Source organism: Sarcophilus harrisii, chromosome 1 (assembly GCF_902635505.1).
Source record: "Sarcophilus harrisii chromosome 1, mSarHar1.11, whole genome shotgun sequence".
Taxonomy (NCBI): Eukaryota; Metazoa; Chordata; class Mammalia; order Dasyuromorphia; family Dasyuridae; genus Sarcophilus; species Sarcophilus harrisii.
The window spans coordinates 101,555,770-101,577,056 of record NC_045426.1 but is presented as its reverse complement, the minus strand read 5'-3'; the positions used below and the strand labels follow the sequence as shown (position 1 = coordinate 101,577,056).

The following is a 21,287-nucleotide window of genomic DNA, read 5'->3' as shown; positions in this document are numbered from 1 at the left end:
ATCCTTATGTATATAGGGCTCTCTGTAACAATATATTCTCTGTCTATATGTGGAAAGGCAGTATAATATATAAGGTATTCTGTAATATTGAGAATTCACGAAGATAATAAGGTTTTGAATTCCAATGTATTTGCAGTCTTAATTTTATTCAGATTTTAATGGAAAGCACTTAGGAAGCATCTGAAGAAAGGAAATGAATGATGAATGAGAGCAGATCTTAATGTAACCATTCTAGTTGGATGTAGTTGGTTTTGCTTTGCTTTGCTTTTTTTCCCTCTTAAACAAAATCAGTATGCAAGATAGTAATGTTGCCTAGAGGATTCTGTTCTTGACAAAATCAAGTCTGAGCCTTGCATTCATTCATTCTGCATCATGTCCATTTGTGCATGAAGATAGGCCCACGACTCAATATTTCCCTTTTTCATTTTGTGTAGTGGCATTTCTGCTATGATGTTCCATGCCATTTTTATCTTTACTATACTCTTAATTTTTCCTTTTCTCTGTCTTTGCTGTCTTCAAAACTTTGATTGGATTGCCCCAGGTCAATTATCTAATTAAAGTATTTGTATACTACTTTTAACATTTGATAGTAGCAAGGAAATTTAAATAATTCTGCTGAATTTCTTAATACAAAATAAACGAACTAGGGTAGGGGAATCTAATAGGTGATTGAATTTTTGCTTCCCCCCTCTCCCCACATCTGATTCTTCATTATCTCATTTGGGGTTTTCTTGATAAGAATCCTGGAGTGATTTGCCATTAACTTTAGCTCATTTCACAGATGAGGGAACTGAGGCAAACAGGATTGTGATTTGCCCAGGATCACACAGCTGGAAATGAATGAGGCCAGATTTGAACTCACAAAGAGGATTCTTCCTTACTCCAGACCCAGTACTCTATTCAGTGCACCACCTAGCTGCCCCATATTAGGTATTAATCATTAGTAACTTTTGTTGCCATTATAGGATTACCTTTATTTATTTATTTATTTGTTTATTTTGCCTTTTTGAATGTGTGTCCACAGTATAGTGTCATACACAGACTTTAAAACATATTTGTTCAATCAAATGAGAGCTCAGAAATCATCTCTTCCAACTAGTTCCTAAAGTCGAATCCTTGGGACAACATATTGGACAACTAATTATTCAAACCCTATTTGGAGACCACTTAGTGAACTCACTACTTACCCTCTTTTCAACAGGAGAACTTTTCCATCAGAATATAATTTCTCAGACATCATGTAAATTTATTCTTGTGCCTGTGCTAAATTCAGTAGTTTATAGAGCTAATTTTTTGTGCTAGACACTGGTAATTTTATTGGTGTAGGACAGTCCTAGGGAGGGAATCCCCTCTTCCAATGAAAAGTTGCTGCAACTTAGTCGTCAGCACTAGTTGTCTGAGACACAGATGATTTTACTTGGTGTCACACAGTTAAAATGTTTCTAAAGTGGGACTCAAACTCAGGGTTTTCTAACTTTAGTTTTAAGTGCAATCCTGTTTTTATTTTAGGATAGATCCTGAAACTTTTTCTTAAAGCTGTTATCAATTAATTTCCTTAAAAGATTTTAAAGTGGTGAGGGCTGGAGCTGGAGCTTCTAGAGAAGACAACCGTTACTCATACAGCATGTATGGCATCCACATTGTTCAAAGCTCTGGCCCTACATAATCCCTTGCTACTGTTGGATGAGAAGACCTCCACTTCTCTGTGTTGGTGGTAAAGTGGATGATCTGAACCAGAGATTTGAGTCACTTGTCCTATATTATAACTTGAGAAGTAGATAATCTTCCAAATACCTTGATTTAATTTCTATACCTGCCCTGAATATTTCATCACTTTCAGGTATCCAGACTCTTTATCACTCTTGTCAGCAAGGAAAAAATCAGATAAACTAGTTTTTTTTTTTTTGTTTGTTTATTTTTCTTTCTTCTTTTACTCACCGCACATACTTAATCTTTTTAATTAGACCAATAAAGTAAGACATTTTCTTTTTAATTATAAAATAAAAAGGTAGGGTAATGCCCTTTGTAAATACAAAAGTTATAGTTAAATATTTGTTATTCTGCAGAAGTACCATGATGACATCTCTGTGGAGGCAATGATGTTTCAGAAGAATGCAAAAGTATTGTTACACCTGGCAGCTGCAACATTAAAGGATTTGGGAGTCCGATTTTGGCTCAGCAGTGGGACTTGTCTTGGTAAATTTTTAAAACATTTTATTTGGCTTTTTTCTGTGAAAAGCCTCATACTTAAAATGATGGTATGTCAGATTGTGTAGATTTTCAATTTCTGATTCTAGAGATGGTTTTTTGAGAGAAATTTAAAAATAGTTCATGAATATTGAAAATATCCGATTTCTAATCAGAGAAAAGAAAGTATTTATTAAGTACCATGGAATGATTTCTGCTTGGATTTTTCCAGAAATGATTATTAAAAATTTATGTCACAGTGAAGAACATAGTTGTGTTTATAGAAAAAGTATAAGTACTTTGTAAGAAAATTCATATGTGCCTACATAATTCTACTGTCTTCTATTTAACATTTTTAATTGCTTCCTTGAAGATAATCATGAAAATTTTTCTTTGTTCATTTAAAACACACTTTAAATTACATTAAAATTTCAAGATAAAAGAAGGTTATTTAAAATGATAAGGCAGAGGAATAGACTGAGGATCTTTCCCACCATTTCTAGGACAGTAATGATAAGATAGTATAGCTAGCATTGACTTAAAATGCCATACTATTGTCTTGGTTGTATAAAAGGGTCTTATTTTAGGTAGAGTGGGCATGATAGAAGAAGAAATATTCAAAAGAATTAGAAGGAAAATAAGTTAAAATTTGGCCTTTGAAATAGTATCTAACTTACTAATATTCAAGAAGATTCTTTGATTTAATTTTAATGAATTTTCATCAGAAACCATTTTGTTGTAAATAGATTAGAATTAAATGTATGAAACAACCAAATAATTGGTGAGCCACCAGACAAGGTAGAAATTAAATGATTCAATAAATGTTTAAGCAAAATAGCTTCAGAGAAACCTTCAAGGTCAGGATGTCTCATGAATCTATTAAAATCCTACATCTTGGGATTTCTGTTTTGAGGAAAAGGAATTTGAAAACTGATTATTTCTGTGACTTAGGTTACTCCATACCCAGCCCTCTACTGAATACTCTAGAGAAGAAAGCCTGAGGAGTTTTTTTTTTTTTGAGAATAAGAGTGTGGGATGAAAACAGACTGTATAGGAATTAGAAGCAGCAGCAGGATCCATTTACCTATTCAAGGGCAGGATTTCTCCACATTTCTAGAATAATGCATAATTTAAAGTGAACCTTACACAATTCTTAAAATTGTTACTGATATCTGAATGTCAAATAGTTAGGTAATTATCTAGTAAACTGTACTTTTTGAGCCCTATCTCTATTTACACTCTTCTAAGTTTGGCAAATTTTGACATCAAAGTTAATTTTGCTCTAGGCATCCAAGAAACTGTTCCTATTTCTTTCTTTGTCACCTCCCAATGATTTCATCATTTCTCCACCTCTTCCAATAGTTCTCACCTCCAAATGAATGCATAATGATGTGTATCTTACTTTCCTTCTGCATCCTAATCTTTGGGGTTATGGTAGTACTAAAAAAATTCCATGTGTATTATATACACACGCACACGTTATGTGTGTATATTTAAAGAAACCCATTGAAAAATTTTAGGAAAATATACAAACTTTCCTTTAGACTACTCTGTTTTGCATAAATCTCAAATTTTTGCTTCACTTTGTAGTATTCTTTAAAATTAGGTATTTTAAAAAATTGTCAGATTTTTTTGACATAGCAGCTTGGCATTCAGACATATCTGACTCTTCATAACCCCATTTGGAGTTTTCTTGGTAGATTCTGGCATGATTTGCCATTTCCTCTCCATCTCATTTTACAGACAAGGAAACTGAGGCAGACAGGTTTAAGTGGCTTGCCCAGAATCACACAGTTGAATTAATTTGAGGCTAGATTTGAACTCAGGAAGAGTACTGACTTTAGACAATGAAGTAAATAAACAAAATGTGACATAGTAAAAGTGTAGGATTTGGACCCATGTTTAAAACCTGGCTTATTAGGGTGACTTTGGTAAGTCATGGAACTTCTCTGAGCGTTTTTTTTTTTTTTTTCTTTATCTGTCTAGTGAAGATTGGATTATTTCCAACATCTCTTCCAAATTTTAATACTATGATATGGCTAGTAACACTGGAACAATGACCAAAGACTTATGTGTACTGCTTTTTGACATATAAAATAAGAATTACCAGTTCCTTGTCTTCGTTCTATCAGTCTTCAGTTGGCAGCAAGTGTTTTTAAATTAAGATTCTGAAGGCCCTTTATACTTACAAATTCCTGGTTCTATGCAAGAAATTTATTTGTTGTTTAAAGTGGTTTTCATTTTCCTAACTAAATATTTTCTTGCATTGAATTAAAGTGTCTTGTCTGCAGTTTACCAACAAACCAAGTTATTATAGATTATTACACATTATGTTTAGGGCCAAATTATCTGGTCCACTGTGTCTCAGGCAAGAAAATCTCATAATCACAAGCAAGTCTAAAATTCAGAGAGAGAGAAACATGATCTTATGATGAATATACTACAATGAGTCCATGAAATGGTCTTTGGTTTTAATTGATATTATAAGAAAGAATTAACTACAGAAAGAGAAAATTTCTCCTTTTTGGAAAATATACCAACCTTATCAACATAAATCCTTTTTGTGAGCAGAACCCAGCATCTCCAAAATTAAGAGAGAGAGTTTTTTGCTTATTTTTTCTTATTTATCAACAGTATAAATCTTTTTTTTTTTTTATTTTTTTTTTTATTTTTATTTAATAGCCCTTTATTTACAGGTTATATGCATGGGTAACTTTACAGCATTAACAATTGCCAAACCTCCTGTTCCAATTTTTCACCTCTTACCCCCACCCCCTCCCCTAGATGGCAGGATGACCAGTAGATGTTAAATACATTAAAATATAAATTAGATACACAATAAATATACATGACCAAAACGTTATTTTGCTGTACAAAAAGAATCAGACTCTGAAATATTGTACAATTAGCTTGTGAAGGAAATCAAAAATGCAGGTGGGCATAAATATAGGGATTGGGAATTCAATGTAATGGTTTTTAGTCATCTCCCAGAGTTCTTTCTCTGGGCATAGCTAGTTCAGTTCATTACTGCTCCATTGGAAATGATTTGGTTGATCTCGTTGCTGAGGATGGCCTGGTCCATCAGAACTGGTCATCATATAGTATTGTTGTTGAAATATATAATGATCTCCTGGCCCTGCTCATTTCACTCAGCATCAGTTCATGTAAGTCTCTCCAGGCGTTTCTGAAATCATCCTGTTGGTCATTTCTTACAGAACAGTAATATTCCATAATATTCGTATACCACAGTTTATTCAGCCATTCTCCAACTGATGGACATCCATTCAGTTTCCAGTTTCTAGCCACTACAAAAAGGGCTGCAACAGTATAAATCTTTAAAAACATTTTTTTAAGTCCTTATTGCAGTTTTTTGCTAGCATTTAAGAGAGTATTGCCTTTTTTTTATACCAGTCATCATTTGGTCTAATTATAGTTCTACCTAAACTCTATAAACAGTTTAGTGAGGAAAAAGTATTTATTAAATGAAGGAGGGAAACAAATCATTTTTGAGAAGAATCCAGTGATAGTTTTCTTCTTCACTTGTCAGTTAGCTATTCTTCCAATTCAGTATAGTACTCACAAATTAGCCCACATTCATTAATTGCCTATTGTTTGCGAGGCACTATTTTAAACTCTGGGGATAAAATTAAAAGCAGAAACAATCATCCCTTCTCTCAAAAGAATCTTGCAATCTAAGAATATACAGCATATAAACAAATTATATATCGGATAAATTGGAGATAATCAACAGAGCACTGGCATTGGGAGTGTGGTGTGTATATGTGGGTGCATGCTTGTGTGCATCCGTGTGCGTGCTGGGAGAAAGGTGAGGGAGGATCAGAAAAACTTCTTGAAAAAGGTGAGATTTTATCTGAAACCTGAAGGACTCAAGAGAAGCCTTTTTAATAATATCATTGTTAATTAAAATTAGCACTTTAGTAGTAGTATTTACTCTAGACTTGTAATTTTAAAAATTGAAATAAAATATCCTTTCTGGAGAGTTTAAACCAAATTAAAAAATAACTATTGTACCTCACACATATATAGGCAGTTATGTACTGTTTGGCTTGGAGTAATAGCTTAAAAATTTTTTTAATGACAGTAATGAGATATTAAATGTTATGGAACTCAAGTGTTATGAAATTAGTTAGGAACAGTGGTTAATATTGTATCAACTCCTTACATTTTTTTTTCTTCTTTTTGTTAGGCTGGTATCGGCAGTGCAGTATTATTCCTCACAGCAAAGATGTGGATTTGGGGATTTTTGTACAAGACTATACATCAGATATAATTACAGCTTTTCAGAATGTAGGACTTCCGTTAAAACACAAGTTTGGAAAGGTCAGCAATGATTAATGTCTTTCACTTCTTGATAGTGTACTTAAAAAAATAAATTTACATTTGGGGACCCTAAACCTGACTGAAAACATGCAAATACTATATTCATTATCACTTTGCTGTGGTTTGCATAATTGCAACTTATCCTTTCTGTTTTAAGAATAACAGGAAAAACTGTTTTATCTATTAAAGATGAAAATATGAAAAGGATCTTGAACTCTATTACAATGGAGTTAGTAAAGTTGCATAGGTGTCATAAATAATAATTTTTACTTTTATATTAGATTAATGTTGAATGCATTTTATTCATAAAATAATTAACAGGTTCATTGTTCTAGAACTGAAATTGTTTATGGTTCTTAGAGCTTAAACTTACAAACTGCCAACCGTAGTTGGCAGTTTTTCATTACCTTGGGGGAAGAGAAAGGGAAGAGGTTGAGCAAGGGAAAATTATTGGAAAGGGAAGGAATGGTTTTTTTTCTTTCTTTTTTGGTTCTCTCTGTAGGTTACAAATTGAAGCTAGTGACAATAGGAAAAGGACTAAATTTATTTGTTGGTGTTAGGTGTAGAGAGACTAGGGAAGAAGAAACACAAGAGGAACAAGAGAAAGAAAGATCAAAGCCCAGTTACAAAAAAAAAAGTCATCAAACCCCAAATAAAACAATTATACTCCAGCAAATTAGGAATTCAGGCAACATCTCATTTCATTTTTCACTTTATATTCCACTAAGTCAAGATAAAATACATTTTCTGTCACCAAGGAGTAAAAGTTGTCATTTAAAAGTAAAAATTATACATTTCAAAGTGCAAATTGGTCTCCCTCCTAGAAAGAAAGTAAATATGCTTGAGGAATTCCTCAATACTCGCAGAATCTTCAAGAGCAATGATGTATTCCTTAGAAACTTAAAACTAAGGGCCAAAAAAGAAAAATGGTTCTGAAGATGCAGAGGATAGTCCTGCCTTTTGTCAAGAAATTAGAGAGGAAAAATGTCACACAAAAGGAGAAAAAAGAACATCTGGACATTGGTGCTGAAAAGCAACTATAAAGCTCTTCCTGAAGACAGAGAGTCAGATGCTTTGAAGAGGAAGCTGCTAAGAAGATAGTGTTTATCCATAGATATCAGGTAAAATAGAATCTTAGGAAGAAGAATGTTGACTTCTTGGTGGGAGTCATGGGACAGCCACTTAATTGACCTGATTATAATAATAAAGAAGTCTGTTGCTTTCCCAGGCCATACATATCTCTTGGATAAGACAGAGAGCCTACCAAGACTTAATCAAAACAATGATGACTACACATCTACTGATTCAGTTAGGCACACATGATGCTGGAACTTAAAAAACATGACTAAAGGTTGCAGAGTCCTGTATACGATAACTGTAGACTTCGGGGCTGTCAGTTATGCACAGTTTGGTAAGGATATATTTTCCTGGGAACTTGAAAACCTAATACAAAAGGCTTTAAGTGGAAAAGGAAAATAGAGCGAGAAAACTGCCTATATATGGAGTAGCTACAGCATGGGAAAAATAGCTGAGGTACACAGAACTTGACAATAGGCAAAAATAAAAGAAAGAAGGTAATAAAAGCTATAAGTTCGAACATCTATATATATGCAAATACACAAAGTATGGTTAACAAATTGAGTAAACTAGGTATCCCAGCTTGAGTAAACTTTGATTTATTATCTCTGAGACTTGATGGGATCATACTGTTGATAGGAAAAAATTTTTAGAAGGCTATTGTTCAAAAGAAATAGGACAGATAAAAGAGGTACAAGACATTATTTTATTTATTCCTGTTAAAAACATATCTATTAAGAAACCTTTTCCAAAAAAGTAGGGACACAAAGTGGAAAGCTTTAAGGGGAAGAGCAATAGTGGTAGAAATTGAATAATAATGCTATCAGAATGTAATTACTACTACTGCTAGCTAACATTTAGAGGGCCTGTTATGTAACACATGCTGCAGTAAGTGATTTGTAAATATATCATTTAATACAACAACCCTGCTACCATTTTCCCTAATTTACAGAAGAGGAAACTGATGAAAACTGAGTTTAAGTTACTTGCCCAGAGTCACACAACTAGTAAGTGTCTAAGACAGGATTTAAACTCTGGACTTCTGACTCCAAACATCTGGTCAGGAAGAGAAAATAGAGGAATTTGGAAAGCATCATAAGCCTGGCACAGAGTTTTGATAGTATTGAAGGACTTCAAATATTTGGACACTTTCTGAAATTCCAAAATAGTGCAGATAATAATTTTTCTCCTTGTTTTAATAAAGCCATGCTTCAAAAGATGAAATCAACAAGAAGAAATTTTATTCTGGACTTGATATTCTCCAGAAAGGAGGAATTGGTTGTCAAGGTACAAATAATGGGAATTTTGAGTGAAAGTGATCATTCCATCCTAGAATTTGTAATAAAGAAGAAGGAGTCAAAAATAGTCTTATATGTATCCTAAATTTTTGGAGAGAGGATTTTTAAGGTTCAGAGAAATGGTAGGTAAGATTCCATGGATCAAAATTCTGTTGGGAAAGTCAGTCCAGAGCCTCTCAAAAAATATATTCTAAAGAAACAAGCACAAAAACTCCAATTCCATTGAGAGAGGAAAAAGATTCATTGTCTAAAGTGATTGGTAATTATAGTAGACCTACAGGAAACTTACCAACCAACTTAGATTTTAAGAGCCAGGTACAAAAGATAAAAGCAGAGCAAGTAATGGATGATGAGTACAGAAGTATGGCATGATTCTGGAAGAAAAGCATTAAGAAAGCTCTTTGGATGAGAAAATAGTAGCCAGGATTGTACTATTATCAGGTTGGAGGAGATAGACAAGGGGTGGGAAGAATAAGGAAAAGTGGGAACGCTAATTATTGAACACCAAACGGAAGATTTTATTTATTTGATCCTGGAGATAGAGACCCATTCGAGTTTGTTGAACAGGTGAGGGACATGGTAAGACCTGAGCCTTAGAAAGGTCATCTTGACAGCTGAGTGGAAGATGCCCTGGACAAAGGAGAGACTTGTGACAGGCAGACCCACCAGTAGTAGGCTTTGCAATAATTCAGGCAAAAGAATAATGAGGACTTTCACTAGAGTGGCAGTTTCAGAGAAAAAAAGAGAGGCTATGCAAGAGATGTTTTGAAAGTAAAGTCCACAGGCCTTGACAACATATTGGATGGAGGAAGGGAGGTTTAATGCTAGAGAGTGAGTTGATACCTAAGAACTGGAGGATGGTGATTTTCTTGACAATTACAAGAAAGTCTGAAACAGAAGAGAGTTTTGGGAAAGGATAAATTCAGTTTTGGACATAGAGAGTTTAAGATATCTGCCAGAAATCTAGTTTGAGATGTCTAGTAGTAAGTTGGAAATGATAGGCAAGAGATCAGCGAGAGAGGTTAGGGCTGGATAAGTAGATTTGGGAATCATCAGCATAGAAATGATCATTGAAAATGATGAGGTTCAACAAGTCATGAAGATGGGGAGTTGTCTGGAATGAATTCACGGACTTGAACTATCTTCAGGTCAAGGGACAAAGCTTCAATAGAAGCTTTATTATGATACTTTAACAAGCAGGCAGAGTTCCTAAATAAACTTACAATTAACAAGGGGGGAAGTGGGACCTTTTATGGGAAAGGATCCAAAATAAGGTGTATGAACTATGTTAATTGTGTGCATGAGCAAACCAATTGGTGGTTATGGCCTTCCTGTCTATACAGGAGAGCCTCAGTAGTTGATATCTGTAGCTTAACCTTCAGATTGTATAAGGTAATTGTGGGTGTCAGTACAAAAAAGTAGCTCTTCTTATACAAGACAACTTCACAGGTCAGCTTACTCCTCACTGGGCCCACTTACATACTGGATTATTGTCAGGGACATGGTATTTTGCTAGAATCCATTCATTCCATTAAATTTATGAGAGCAGATAAGATCACAAAGTAAGAGGGAGAAGAGAAGAGGACCCAGGACAAAGCCTTGTGGGACAGCCATAGTTACCAGGTGTCACTTGGAAGAAAATCCATCAAAGAAGACTGAAAAGGAGTGATCACATAGGAGAACCTGGAGAGAATAGATTCATGGAAATCTACATAGAAGAGAATATCAAGAAGAAGATAATTGACAGTGTTAAAGGCTACAATAAAGTGATGAAGAATGAGAATGGATAAAAAGCCTTTAGATTTAGAAATTAACAGTTAATTTTGGAGAGAGCAGTTTTGAATGCTAAAGTCAGAAGCCATATTAGAGAGTTGAGAGGAAAAGTATTTTAAAAACAATTTAAAAGAGTTAAAGAGGAAAAGAAGTAAAGGCACCTATTGTAAATTTTGTCAAGGAGTTTAGCCACAAAAAGGAGGAGGAAAAATAGGATAAGAGGTAAGAGGAAGGATAGATGAAATGATGATAGAGGGATAGAGAAAATATGATTGGATATCTTCATTTGTATATGAAGAGAGGTTGACCTTGGTAAGATGATATAAAATGTTGAGGAGTGGAGAAGAGGGAGCTCTTGGAGAATGGCCTAAATTTTTTCAGAATTTTGATAGAATAATATGAATTGAGTTTACTTCAAAGTTGTAGAAGTTTCTGAGTGTCATTGTGGTAGCTGGAGAACCTGGAAGTGGCAATGTATAGTGCAAGGAATATTTCAACTCTTCTGCCTTAGCCAGTATTGAAAAGAGTGGCCAGGGACGCTACGCTGTGTCATCGGTTGGGAGGTAGGAAAAGATTTAAGGTGAAAACAAATTTCTTGCCCATGGAGCAGGCATTTTCAAATTCACAGGTAAGAGGTAAGTGGGATGGGGGTATTAACTTTAGCAAATCCTGTGATCTCAGGAAAACAACATAGCTTCTTGAAGAATAGTTCATGACAAATTAAACTAATTGCTTTTTCCAACAGGGTTAGTGACTTTGTACATCAAAGATCACTAACCTTGTAGAGCTAGCATGTTACTAAATGCTAACTAACCATGTATACTTTACTTAATCTTTTTAGGATGTTGGGTAAAGTTGATATCGGAGTGTTTGTAAGTCTTAAGTTACTTTATGAATGTGATTATTATTGTTTGTGATGATCATAAAGATTTATTTGCTAATGATTTTACTTTTTAAGGAAAATGTAGGGGGAGGTGGTATTTTGTTTTCTTCATATCTATACTTAGTCAAAAGAAAGTGCTAGCATTTGATATTTAATATTCATTTTGAAAAGGGAATATAAAACTAAATAGTCTAGGCAATTGTTATTTGTTTATTCCTTTTCCAGTCAAAATCTCCCATTTTGTTTGTAGGTAAAAGACAGTTTGGAGCTATCTTTCCAGGGAAAAGATGATGTGAAACTTGATATTTTTTTCTTCTATGAAGAGACTGATCACATGTGGAATGGAGGCACTCAGGCCAAATCAGGAAAAAAGTTTAAGTATGAATTATATTTTTATTTTTTAGTAGTTTGTGTATATACATAGTAAAAAAAAAAGATGATGAAACAGTACTGACTACCCAAATAACTGCTCACTGTTCTAATGAAAAAGCTCTTCTCCATAGCTCTGGCTTGAGTCCACACATATTCTCTTCCCAAGTAAACTAGTATGGGAAGAGGGACCTTCTTTCCCTAGTATAATCAAGCCCAATTGTTTTAATATGATGATTCACCATGCCTCATAGTCAGTGTGTCAGAGAAAAAGAGCAGGAAACTCAGACATCCAAGTTAATTGTCCCCAGTTACTAGAGCCCCACGTTCCATCCCTGCTATACTACCCATCCTTATCCAGCTGGTCTCAGGCGGAGGAGACCTTTCTATCCTCTCAAAGGTCCTTTTCTTCTCCCACCAGCATCCTCCCACCTAAGAGAGGCAGGGGAGCCAGAGCTGCTCAGGATGAGCCAGATTGGGTACCATGTGATGTGCAATCTTGGTTTTGTCTTGTAATGCTGTCTCATCTGAGAGCTATGACTTCCTCTTGTGGTCCCTGGAAAGCAGACCAGGCTAACTTTTTAAAGCATTGTGTTCAGCTTCTGGATGTGTTAGTCACCAAACATTTATTAAGTTCTTCCTATGTGGTAAGTACAGAGAAAGGAGGAAACAATACGAAAATAACAAAATATTTTGGAGCTGGAGACAATGATGGAAGAGAATTCCCCCCCCCCCACCTCCCCAAAAAAAGTTGCTATTTTATTTCCCAAATATATCCAATAAACTGAATTTCACCTTACCACAAAAAGGCCAGGAATTAACTAGAGAGGCATGTAAATGTAAATGTAGGCAGAAAATGCCCAAAATTTGCCTAAATAAATTAGGAATTTATTTAATTGGAGCCTGGAGCAATTGTAATATAACTTAAAACTTTATCTAAAATGAACTTCCTAAAGCCAAATAGGTGGAAACCACATAGACCCTTAGGGCTTTGATATTGCTCTTACGTTTAGAACAAACTAGTTATTGCATAAATTGGACTAAATGACTGTGAGGTTCTGAGATTCTTGCTCTTCCTGAGACTGCTCTCAATTCCCCTGTAATGCAGCCTTGTCTCCCACTTTTTGACTTGGAGGTCTTATGAAGGCAAATGAACGAGAGTCAAAAACTCCATGTGAGTAAGTAGTGCTTGTGGTGGAGCAGAGTAGCTGACAGTGCCAACTACCCCAAGCCAAACTTGGGGAGTTCTGGGGCAGAGTCTTCTGCATTCTGTTTCCATGCCCCACCACTACAAGGCTAGGTTTTTCTGCAGATTTGGTTTCTTGGGAGACCCTTTTTTTTTTTTTTTTTTTTTTTCCTTTTCACTGCTACCAGCTGTGAAGCTGGAAAAAAAGCACAACAAATTTTGGTAATTTACTTAAATGAGTATTCTTTCAAACTGACTTTTCTGCAACAGTGCTGTATTTCCCACTTTGTTTATATGTTTGTGTTTTACAACACAACATATGGGTCATTTCTTAGGTCTTCTTAATTATATCTCTCAATTACTCCTGTGAAGCCAGTGCATAATTAAAGAATTTTGAATGCATATGATGTACTTAGTACATGTGCATACAATATACAGAAACTATAGCTACATTATATGAAGAAGTTTTTCTCCTAAAGGAGGGTTTTCTTAACAGATTATTAACTACCTTGTATTTTTATGTGTTTTTCAAAGCACACACGTATTGTGTCCAATTTCATAGCAATTCTATGAAATGCAAAAAGTAGATATAATTTCACATGGAGAAAGAAACTGCAGCCAAATCCCAAGCTCACAAAGTGAATCAGTGATAGATCTGGGTCTATAATATGGATGTCATCACTAAACTTTGTCTAGTTTCTGAGGGACAGATTTAATTGCAGTTATCTAAATTTATCCTTTTATAACCCTGTTGTCAAACTTTAAACTTACTATCAGGTATAGTGTAACAAAAAGAGCTGCAAATATAAATTAAAACCAGATTGTGAAGGGCCTTGAATGTAAGTGTTTAGAGATCAGATTTTTTCTGGGAGCAGTAGAAGGAGCAATGGAAGGTATTTGCATTAGGAAGATTAATCTGGTAACAGAATGTTGCATAGATTTGAGAGAAAAAAGATTGGAGAGACTACCTGGATAGTTATAAGACTATTGTGATAATCCCAGTGGAAAGTAATGAGTACTGTGTCAATGGAATAGAAATAAATGAACAAATGAAAAGAGTAAGATGAATACAGAATGCACCTTATTTGGCAACTGAATGTCAAATAAAGAAGAGGGAAGAGTAAAAGTAACTGAGTTTTGGAATCTGAATTACTGAGAGAATAGTGGGGCCAACCAAATTAGAAAATTCAGGAATAGGAATGGGTATTTGGAGAATAATAATTAGTTTGAATAGTAGCGGACATCATAGTCTTGTATGAGCTGGCACCTTCTCAGAAATTCTTACTGGTTCTTCTCTTTTTCATAGACAATTGGAAATGTATCTAATGATACTCTTCATGCTATTTTTTTCTGTGCAATTCCTCTGTGTAATGTGCTCTAGCCTACTCTTTCCTACCATGCTTCTTTTGATTGCCCTTTTGATGATACATATTTTAATTCTTCAGAGTCTGATATAATTTGACTCACAGCCATTTCTATTTCAGAAAAAAGCTTGAGATTAAAAGCACTTAACAGTTTCTCAAAGGCAATCCAATACACACTTCTCAATCAATAATGTTTGCCCAAGATCTGTGTACTGATAAAATATGGGTTGTCCACACAACTGTATAATATAACTTTAATGATAGGAATTATTAATCCCATTTTCTCCCACGTGAATAATTGAATTGGTATTTTAAGAAGGGATAACTGGTCTTTAGTACCTTATTCCCAGACTATTTTCCTTTCTAGTTGGTCTCTCTTCAGTGCATCTTCTACTCAGCTATCAGATTAGTCTTCCTAACATGCATGTTCCATGTCACCTCCTATCCTTCTTTCCCCCAGCCCTATTCCTTTGACTTAGTGACTGGTTCTAATTTTAGTCTTTTCCTGTCTACTGCCTTACTATCGCTACTGCTTCTTGCAGATACAACCCAGGTCTCTTTCATATCCCCTCTTTTGACTCTTGCCATTCCCTCCAGCTACCATCCTATATCTATTTTACGTTTCAAAGCCAAAGTCCTTGAAAAAACTGAGTTCTCTTCACTTCTTATTTACGACTCAGCTCTTATTCACTGCTCAGCTTAAAACTGCTTTCTCTGAAGTTATTGGTGATCTTCTAATTGTCAAATCTGGGGACCTTTTTTCATTCTTCATCTTTCTTTACTTTTTTTGCAACAATTGACATTGTTGACCAATTTCTCCCTGAATGTTTTCTTTCTTTGGGTTTTTTGTGAAATTACTTTTTCTTGGTTCCTTCTCTTATCTATCTGCTTACTCCTCAGTCTCCTTTGCTGGATCGTTATCCAAAAGCCGTTGACTGTGGCCTCAAGTAGACCTCAAGATTTTACCCTGGGCCCTTTACTCTTTCTCTGTGCTCTTTTTCCCTGATCAATTCCTGTAGGTTTAGGTTCAGTTACTGCTGTACAAGTGATCCCAGATCTTAATATTTAGACTTAGTCTTTCTTCTAAGCTCAAATTCTACATCACCAGCTATATAGTGAATATTTCAAACTGGATATTCTATAAGCATCTCAAACTCAACATGTCCAAAACTGAAGTCATTATCTCTCTCCATAAGTTTACTCTTCTTTCAAAATTTCCTATTTCTTTGAAGAAAACTGCTATCTTTCTATTTATCCAGGTCCATAGCCTCAAATCTTTACTTTTATCCCTTATATATTCAATGAAATGCCAAGTCTTATTGAATTTGCCTCCATATTAGCTCTTATATTTTATATTTCCTTTAATCTATTTGCCCAACCATCCTGATTCAGAACCCCATTACCTCCTGTCTAGACCATTGTCTCCTAATTGGTCTCCTCTGTAATTAATTCTCTCTATATAAAGTGCCAAAGTAATATTCCCAAATTAGAGGTCTGACCTCATCATTCCCCTGCTTAAACTTTAGTAGTTCTCTGTTACTTCCGGTGTCAAATGCAAACTCTGTTTGTCATTTAAATCTGGTTCCAGATTTCTCAGCCTCGTTACATGTTACTCCCTTTGACTTTCTTGGTAGTATAGATGAATTGACCTTCTTACTGTTCCTTAAACATGGCATGACACCCCCCTGCTCATCTCCATTCTTTTTCACCAGCTATTTCCAATGCATCTCTTCACCTCTCTCTTTTGGGATTTCTAGCATCTTTCACAGCTTAGACCATGTGTTACCCCCTACAGTAAGCCTTTCCTGATCACTCTTGCTGTTAGTGTTCTCTTCTTCCTCAAATTGTCACTTATATATACCTATCTGAATGAATACATGTTGTATCCATCCAGTGAACTGTGAGCTCTTTGAGGGCAAAAGCTTTTTTTATTTGCATCTAGAACATTTAACATAGAGCCTTGTCTGTACTAGATGCTTAATAAATGCTTGCTGTATTAAATTGGATTTAATCTTTTAGGCAACAATAATTATTCCATTTTAACAGTTTGCCTTTCTATCTGCTAGGGAGTCCAAAATTTCCATTTCCATGAATGGCACTGAAATTTTTCAGAGAGTAACAGACTACCAAAAACTTACTTTTGTAGAGAAAAAACTCTTGAATTGAATTTTCTTTCAGTTATTTTTAAAATTGACATTTAAATGTTTTTCTTTATAAATTCCTTATTTCTCAAGAGACTACATTTATTCCATTATATACTAGGTCTTTTTTTTTTATATACTAGTTTTTTGTTTTTTTTTTTGGTTACTCAATTGTTTTATGAGGCTTTGGAAGCTATCACAGAAAATGAGAAATTCAAGATTCTGCCTTATCTGAAATTAGTAGCGTCAGCTTGATGGGATGGAACAGAACAGGTGGATATTCTCCTGACAAACAAAATGAGCCATGCCATTAATACATTAATACATGTACAGAGCAAAACTGGGAGTGACAAAAGGTGACTCAGTGCCCTATCTTATTCCAAGAACAGACGTGTGATATGGTTTCTTTTTCTTAGTTCTCAGCTGGGCTTGTCCATTAGCCATCTGCAGCAACATGGGAAAGTACTCCCTGCTTTCTTGAGGACACTTGAATGTTCTCATTGCTGGGATTGACTTGATATTCACCTAAATCTGAAGGGGCACTGGCTAGGAGCCAATTTTTCTTTGGCAGAGATGCTGAACTGTTTACTATCAGATGATTCCTTTTTACATCTGTTTTTATTTTCATATTGCCCAAAGAAAAAGAAATCCACCATGTTTTAAAGCTTTCTAACCTTGTATAGTTAAGGGACTCAGTGGATAAGGAACTCAGGGCTTGGAGTTAGAAAGATCTGTATTCAAATTTAACTTAGGACACTTATTAGCTAATCCACTGAAGAAGAAACTACTCCAGTATGTTTACCAAGACAGCCCCATGAACCAGTATAGTCCACAGGGTCATGAAGAATCAGACTTGACTTATGTTATTGGCATTCAAATACCATTAGTGAACATTACTTTGCATCAAATGGAAGATAAACATTTTTCAGTAACTGTTATACAAGTTGCAGTCTTACACTCAAAATATTAAATATGGCTTTTAAGCTTTAAAAAAAATTAAAATAAAAATAAACTTATATGATTCATGACAGTTTTCAAAAATATACCTACCTCCCAAATTTTTTTAAGTTGCCCTTTCAATGAAATAGTTTACTGAAATTGTGTCAGAGATGGATGCAGTTAATCTATCTTTAATGAACACTTCCTTGTCTGAATTAAAGATCTTCTACAGCTATTTAGGGGAAAATTATAAACTTAGAAAATGCACATAGCATTTATCCAAGTATTAGTTTCAATTCAGCATGCATTTATTAATTTAGTGCCTCTGATTTGCAAGGAGTAGTGCTGGATAATGCAAAGATAAAAACAAACAGACCCTGCACTTGGGAGAGAGGTTGGTGCTAAAACTGTATAATTCTTGAAGTACATCTAAAGCATGATATTTCAGGGTAAACAAATGGATAATTTTGGGAATCAAACTTGATCTAAATTTTAGAATTCCTAAGGTGAGGTGAAAGTAAGATAAATTAGGCTACATGAAATGAAAGTGTACTTTTGAGTATATTGAGGTTCTTTACATGGTAGATTGGGCTAGTAATTATTTTTAAAAATTGGCATACAGGAAGGAAAAAACTTAATTTCCACTCTTGAAGTTTATTACCTGAAAAATTAATTGTTTTCTCATTTAATTCTATTTTGTCACAGATACCTGTTTCCTAAATTTACACTCTGTTGGGCAGAATTTGTAGAAATAAAGGTCCGAGTGCCCTGTGAAATTCTCAACTACATTGAAGCCAACTATGGCAAGACCTGGATGATTCCTGAGAAGACTTGGGACTGGAAGAGCTCCCCATTTAATGTGCAGCCCAATGGGATCTGGCCTGTTGCTGAATGGGATGATGTTATTCAATTATACTAAGTCATTGAACTTATTATTAAACAAGATATTTCTCCTTGTCAAAAGAACTTCTTAAATTTAATATTTTTATGTTATAAAAATTACTGGGTTTTTGTCAAATATTCTTACTTAAATGGAAGGAGAAAAAAAAGATTCAGATGAACAAAAGTATTTTTAAAAACCAACCCAGACCTCTAGCCAGGTGACTTGGTATCTATTTCTTTATTCTTTAAGACTAAAAGATCAAGGATAGTGATTAGAAAGTCATATTTTCAGGTGTTGGTATTAAGTTGCATGGGGCAGTTATATCTCAGGAACGATGTGTATGAGACCTATTCAGACTCTTTAAAAAAAGGCTAAAAGCTTTTGTGACTGTTTCTTAAAATTCTAAAGTATAATTTAGTTAAAATTGAATGAAAAGGTATCCATCTACTAATAAATCAGTCCCTTTCTTCTCCATCTCTTAGTTTAGTAGTTTTCTAGCTTTCAGTTAAGATCTCTAGTTTCTAATTATATTTCACAGATTCCCTTTCCTCTTAACAATTTTTAGATGGTCTTTTATTTATCATCAAGTCATAAATTATACATATTGTTTGTTCTTTACTGATCTTCCAGGAGGAATTCTCCATCTTTATGCCAGTCAGCTAGATGTTCAGGTCCCAGTTTCCCCCCTTTATTGGTCTCCTCATAATGTCTTGAGAAATCTTTTTCTGTTCCCAGGATGTCTCTTTCAATCTATTATGTTCCTTAACTTAACTCTCCTGAACCAGACCTATTCTTAGCCAAAGTCAAAAATAATACAAGATTTAGATGGCAAAGGTGTTCTTTACCCAAGTTGTTTTAATTATCTGTACTTTTTTGTTGGTAATGTTGGTTTTTAAATCCAACATCTGAGCTAATGTTCTGTTAGTACAAGTAGTTGAAAAGTGATTATATTAGTTCCACTTTGTATTTTCAAACAAATTTTAACATTCCTTATATTAGCTTCATACCCTCACCCTGCCCTACCTCACATATAATTGGCAGGTGGGTACATAAGTACATAAGTAGGAGGAGAGGGAGAAGAGAAAGAGAGGATGATTTCCCCCTCACATTCTCTCCCTTCCTATTCCATCCAGTTTTACCTGAACAAAATTAAGAGACAGAATATAATACAAGCATGAGATCCCAATTTAGTAGTAGTTTCCTGAGTTAAAAACAGTAATTCAGTTGTTAGTGCTTTTGACAAATGACCAACCACAAGTAGAAAGCATGGATTTTCAGAAGTGGCTCATTTTTTTTTTTTTTTGGACTTTTTGCTAAGATTATTCTCTCTTCATGAAACAGATTGATCAAATTATCCTAATTGATAGCTAGTTCTGTGTCTGCTTTCATGAGGGGTGAAAACTTTGTCATTTCTAATATGAAGGAATTTATAGTCTTACCTTTAAAATGGGGTGGAGGGGTTATACTATCCATATAATTGAATTCAGAAGCTGGTTAATTAATTATATTTAAATTTTCTGACAGCCCCATAACCAAAAGTTAAACATTTCAGCCATGCAGAGAAATATTCACTATTCTGTCACTTAGGGGGCCCAATATTTCCTCAATAGAACTAGATAAAAAGTGAAATGTTGAAATACAGACACATATATTTATATATTAAGAATAAAGGATTTTCAACCATGTACAGAATTAAGTGTTTATTTACTAATTATTTCATTTTGTCAAAGTCTGTGGGTATTCTGCTGTATTAATGAAATTGATGTTTATTTCTTCTGAAAACATTTATTACATTGTGGTTTTGGACAGAATTTTAATATATGTTGTGTTAGATGACGAATAAAAAATTTACAGTATCTTAAAATTTTCAGCATTTTATGTTTTGCTGTTTCATAATTAAATCTTGTTGAAATAGAGATGTTTGACAACTAAAAAGTACTAGGGAGATAGCAACAGTTGATATTCAAAATACACCACATAATCATGGCTTCTTAAGCTTCACAAACAAGCAAAACCAAACTGTTTAGTCCAATTTTCCAATTAATTTTATTTAGAAGTACTTCTCCTTATTACTGTGCTATAAGAAACGATCAGCAGGATGATTTCAGAGAGTCTGAAATTTTGAAGTGATGCTGATCTGAATGAAGTGATTAGAACGAGGAGATCATTGTACACAGCAACAACAAGCCTATATGATAATCAGTTCTGATGGACCTAGCTCTTTCCAGTAATGAGATGATTCAGGCCAGTTGCAAAGATCCTGTCATGAAGAGAGCTATCTACACCCAGAGAGAAAACTGTGGGAATTGAGTGTGGACCATAACATAGTGTTTTTACTCTTTTTGTTGTGATTTACTTGAATTTTCATTTTTTTTAATCTGATTTTTCTTGTGCAACAAGACAATTGTATAAATATGTATGCCTTGGGTATTGGATTTAACATACGTTTTTGCCATGTTTAACATATATTGGATTAAATGCCATCTGGGGGAGCGGGTAGAAGGCAGGGAGGGAAAAATTGGAACACGAGGTTTTTCAAGGATGAATGTTGAAAAAATTATCCTTGCATATGTTTTGAAAATAAAAAACTTCCAAAAAAAAAAGTATTTTTCTTATATCTCCATTTGAGAAAAAGCATGGACTACCTGGAAAATAGCTTTTGTTACTATGACTTACCCGTTAACAAATAAGGCTGTGAGAGGCCGCTGTGGGGTAGTGAGAGGGCCCCGTGATCTGGCATCAGATGATCTTATTTCAAATCCAGAGTTTTATACCTACTGGTGTAATCTCTCTGGCCTGGTGGAGGCGGAGCTGCAAGAGAGGCTGCTTGCTCTTCATTTCAAAGA

General features: G+C 34.5%; 1 protein-coding gene across 8 annotated transcripts in view; it reads left to right on the top strand.

The window, feature by feature from the left end:
- FKTN (fukutin) overlaps positions 1-18,795 on the top strand; it is a 64,471-nt gene extending 45,676 nt beyond the window's left edge. For all 8 annotated transcript variants that reach the window (XM_031961395.1, XM_031961414.1, XM_031961409.1 and 5 more), the window contains 4 exons: positions 2,067-2,196; positions 6,395-6,528; positions 11,810-11,937; positions 18,264-18,795. In XM_031961395.1, coding sequence (XP_031817255.1) covers positions 2,067-2,196; positions 6,395-6,528; positions 11,810-11,937; positions 18,264-18,477 — 606 coding nt within the window. In that variant the 3' untranslated portion in view covers positions 18,478-18,795. The remainder of the gene's footprint in view (positions 1-2,066; positions 2,197-6,394; positions 6,529-11,809; positions 11,938-18,263) is intronic.
- Positions 18,796-21,287: the final 2,492 nt, after the last annotated feature.